This window comes from Phytophthora infestans, genomic scaffold (genome assembly GCF_000142945.1).
Source record: "Phytophthora infestans T30-4 supercont1.141 genomic scaffold, whole genome shotgun sequence".
Taxonomy (NCBI): Eukaryota; Oomycota; class Peronosporomycetes; order Peronosporales; family Peronosporaceae; genus Phytophthora; species Phytophthora infestans.
Window position 1 is genome coordinate 109,288 of NW_003303618.1, and position 3,158 is coordinate 112,445.

The window sequence follows — 3,158 nt, forward strand, 5'->3', positions numbered from 1 at the left end:
CCAGCTTGCTTCACGACTCACACTGGCAACGTCACTGTCTTGGTCGCAGTCCCCGCTTGCTTGACGTGTCTCGGAGGAGTTCTGGAGTGAGTAGACTTCTGCAGGCAGTCAGCCCAGCATCGGTTAATCCACCATCTAATTGTACACCGTGACAGCAGCAGCAAACGAAGTTTGGTCGCGACTGGAAGCTTTCACCAACATTGCCGAGCATCTTCCACCGATGACACCTACTACGCAGTTATTTTTCACTTCTTTTTAAAGAAATAGAGCCTTCTAAAGGCGTTCACTTTGCAGGTGTAAGCGTGTCAGCTCGTGCTACAGATGCCAGTCGAAGAGGTCAAGTTGTGGCGACACCTGCAGAAGAAGATCTTTCCGTGACCGCCATGTTCCTTATATAATTCACACCCTAATGTGGGTAAGTGCATTAGTGCTGCGGCGATTTCATTCTACGTATAGACAAGTACTAGATTTTAGTTTTGCACATGCGATCGTAGAACTACTAAAATTTCGCGCGCTAAGAAGACTAAAGCTCCTACACAATCCCGATGCTTGTTGCTAGCTGTGTACAGGGTTGTAGAGGCAAGGGACCTGGGAGCGCCAGTCGTGAGGACGGGATCTAAAGACTGAAAAACAGTAGTAATTCTTTTTGCTATTTACTGGTCAGCCTCCCTCCCGCCAATAAAATAATTACTTTGCTTTTCCGAGCTCTGACTTTTATTTTTTTTGCTGTAGCGTGCCGATCTGAAAAGGAGATGAGACAGTGCTTCATTCCGTTAGTGATACAGACACAGAAACACACCGCAACATCCAGCGCTGCTAGATTTTCGAATGTATGTGTATTTAATAGAAATGGTTACCGTCCATGTCGCGCCGTCTGACCTTAATGCACGACTTTCAAAACCTGGAGCTGAAACCCTGTCAAACAGGGAAAGACAGGATGAACTTGGTTTCCATCATGGCGACCCATCATGACAATCTCCTTGGATCCATGTCTAGACGAGTTGCACGCTAGACAAATCCCTGTAGGTAACGATCAGCCTGGGCGCTTTTCAGTCTTTGAGATGGCTACCATTGCAATCCGTCCAGAACGACGTCCGATCTCACCCTGACAAAGGTTTCTCTACAACGGCTATCGAGATAGTATTATGTGGCGCCATAAAAGCACGTCTAAAAAGCTACATGTATCCAAAAAATGTGTTCTGTCGTCCATGAGTCCAGACAAGATTTCGCAAAAGGGGTTGTTTACTCAGACGCCGTCGCCACGAGATAACAAGTCGAATGGCTGTCAAAATAGCAAGTGTGTGCAAATGCAAATGCAATCACGCTCACTACAAGTACCACGATCTAAATCCTCCTTAGTCTTGAGCTGTTCCAAACACTGCCAAATCGAACGTATGCTCCACACCTTTTCCAAAACGGCATTCTAATACTTGATTGGTCTATCACTTCAACATGCCTACTAAAACGCATATCTCATAAAACCGAGCTGGATACAGCATCTAAGTAAACAAATCCTACCAAACACTATATTGTCAGCTAGTCGACGGCTCACTCATGGGTCACCTGATTGTCTAAGGTGAAGTGCTGGCTGTGAGCCCTGCCTCATTATCAAACAATCCCAGTCAAGCGCAAGCACCAAACCAGTCCAAGCCTATTGCAATCATGACACGCGAATTCTTGAGTCCGCATTGCTCATCCTGGTCGTTTAGAAGCAGCTTCAGCTTTAGTGGTGGTAGCACTAGCTCTGGAGCAGGGCTTCTCCAATTCAATATTATACGGAATTTCCTGCCGACCACAGCAGTAATAATGATTCAATACCTCAAGAAGCAATAATAAAAACGACCGCAAATACTGCAATGTATTATCATGACTCTGACTCACTTCGAACGGATGCCAATGTAGTCACGTCCCACAGGCTCCTGTTTGCCCGTTAGTAGTTCGAAATTGGCGGGTAGCATGGACGTACGCTGTTTGAGGCGGGAGGTTACTTTGAAAAGTGAGCGAGCGAGGTACAAGAGGCTTCTCGACCTCACCTACTACTGTAACCAGTCGTTTTAACATCAACAAGTAAGTATGGCGTATAGATTCGACAAGATATGGTGGTGAGCGAAGCTCTGTTGTCCACCAATTCGAGTTTTGACCTGGAATTTGTATGAGCTTACTTTTGTACATTATATTGTGAGAATTGGTCCAATATGATATTATATTTTTTGCGAAAGTTGAAATAATCCGCTTTTTTGTTGTGAAAAACTGATTTTAGTCGTACGGAAAATTTTTATTCAGACCCCTGCTCTGGAGTATCAGGCACGAATTTCAACAAGTTCGACGTAGCGTCCACAGTCACTGCCAGCCCACTCGACAGCGACAGCACTTTGGGATTTTACGAGACGGTGCAGTCCCCATTACCGACCGTCTACGAACAGAGGGTCAACTATCAATCGCGTCGCAGCTTGGCGCTCCTGATCAACTACTTCGCTGCTGGACTATTCCACGGTGTCGTGCCAGCTCTGGTATACCCGTTGTTCAAGATCCGCTTAGGGCTGCAAGGTTACCAAACAAATGCAACACAGACATTACTGGGATGTGCGTGGCACGGGAAACTGGTGCTGTGTCTGCTAACGGACTGTGTACCAATTGGCGGACGCAGACGGATTTCGTACATTTACATTGGTTGGACGCTCGTACTGTTCATTCTCGGTTTAATGATGATACTTCATCCAGATGATCGTGACCTTGGTGATGCGCCACGACTCATTTTCATGATCACCGTTGCGTCAGTCGGGCACTTGCTGGTGGACGCGGCGTGTGACGGATTAATGGTGGAAGCAGTTAGCGGCGACAGCCAACTCCAAGAGAGAGGAGTGCTTCGCAGTGCGAGTCTTTTGCAGACTGCAGTTCATGCTGCAAGATTCATTGCAGAGTCAATGGGGACGCTTCTTGTTGCGGTTGGAATGAATTCGGAAGAGTATAGCGGTGGGTTTTCATTTGAGATGTCGCTTCGAGGGCTGTTTGCGGTTTTGCTTGTGGCTGCCTTGGCTGCATTATGCGCAGCAGTGTGGGGCTTCGGTGAGACGTGTAGCATTAGAACCGAGGCTGTTAGCGATGCCAGCTCGATATCTGTTGCAACTCCGAATTTGCAATCAAAACTGGGCGAGTTT

General features: G+C 46.9%; 1 protein-coding gene across 1 annotated transcript; it reads left to right on the forward strand.

Moving 5' to 3' along the window:
• Positions 1–1,956: 1,956 nt before the first annotated feature.
• PITG_19988 (uncharacterized protein) lies at positions 1,957–2,703 on the forward strand (the record flags this gene model as incomplete). The annotated part of the gene is made up of 4 exons (XM_002895667.1): positions 1,957–1,962; positions 2,085–2,133; positions 2,284–2,583; positions 2,648–2,703. The coding sequence occupies 4 exons, from the start codon at positions 1,957–1,959 to the stop codon at positions 2,701–2,703; spliced, it is 411 nt and encodes a 136-aa protein (XP_002895713.1).
• Positions 2,704–3,158: the final 455 nt, after the last annotated feature.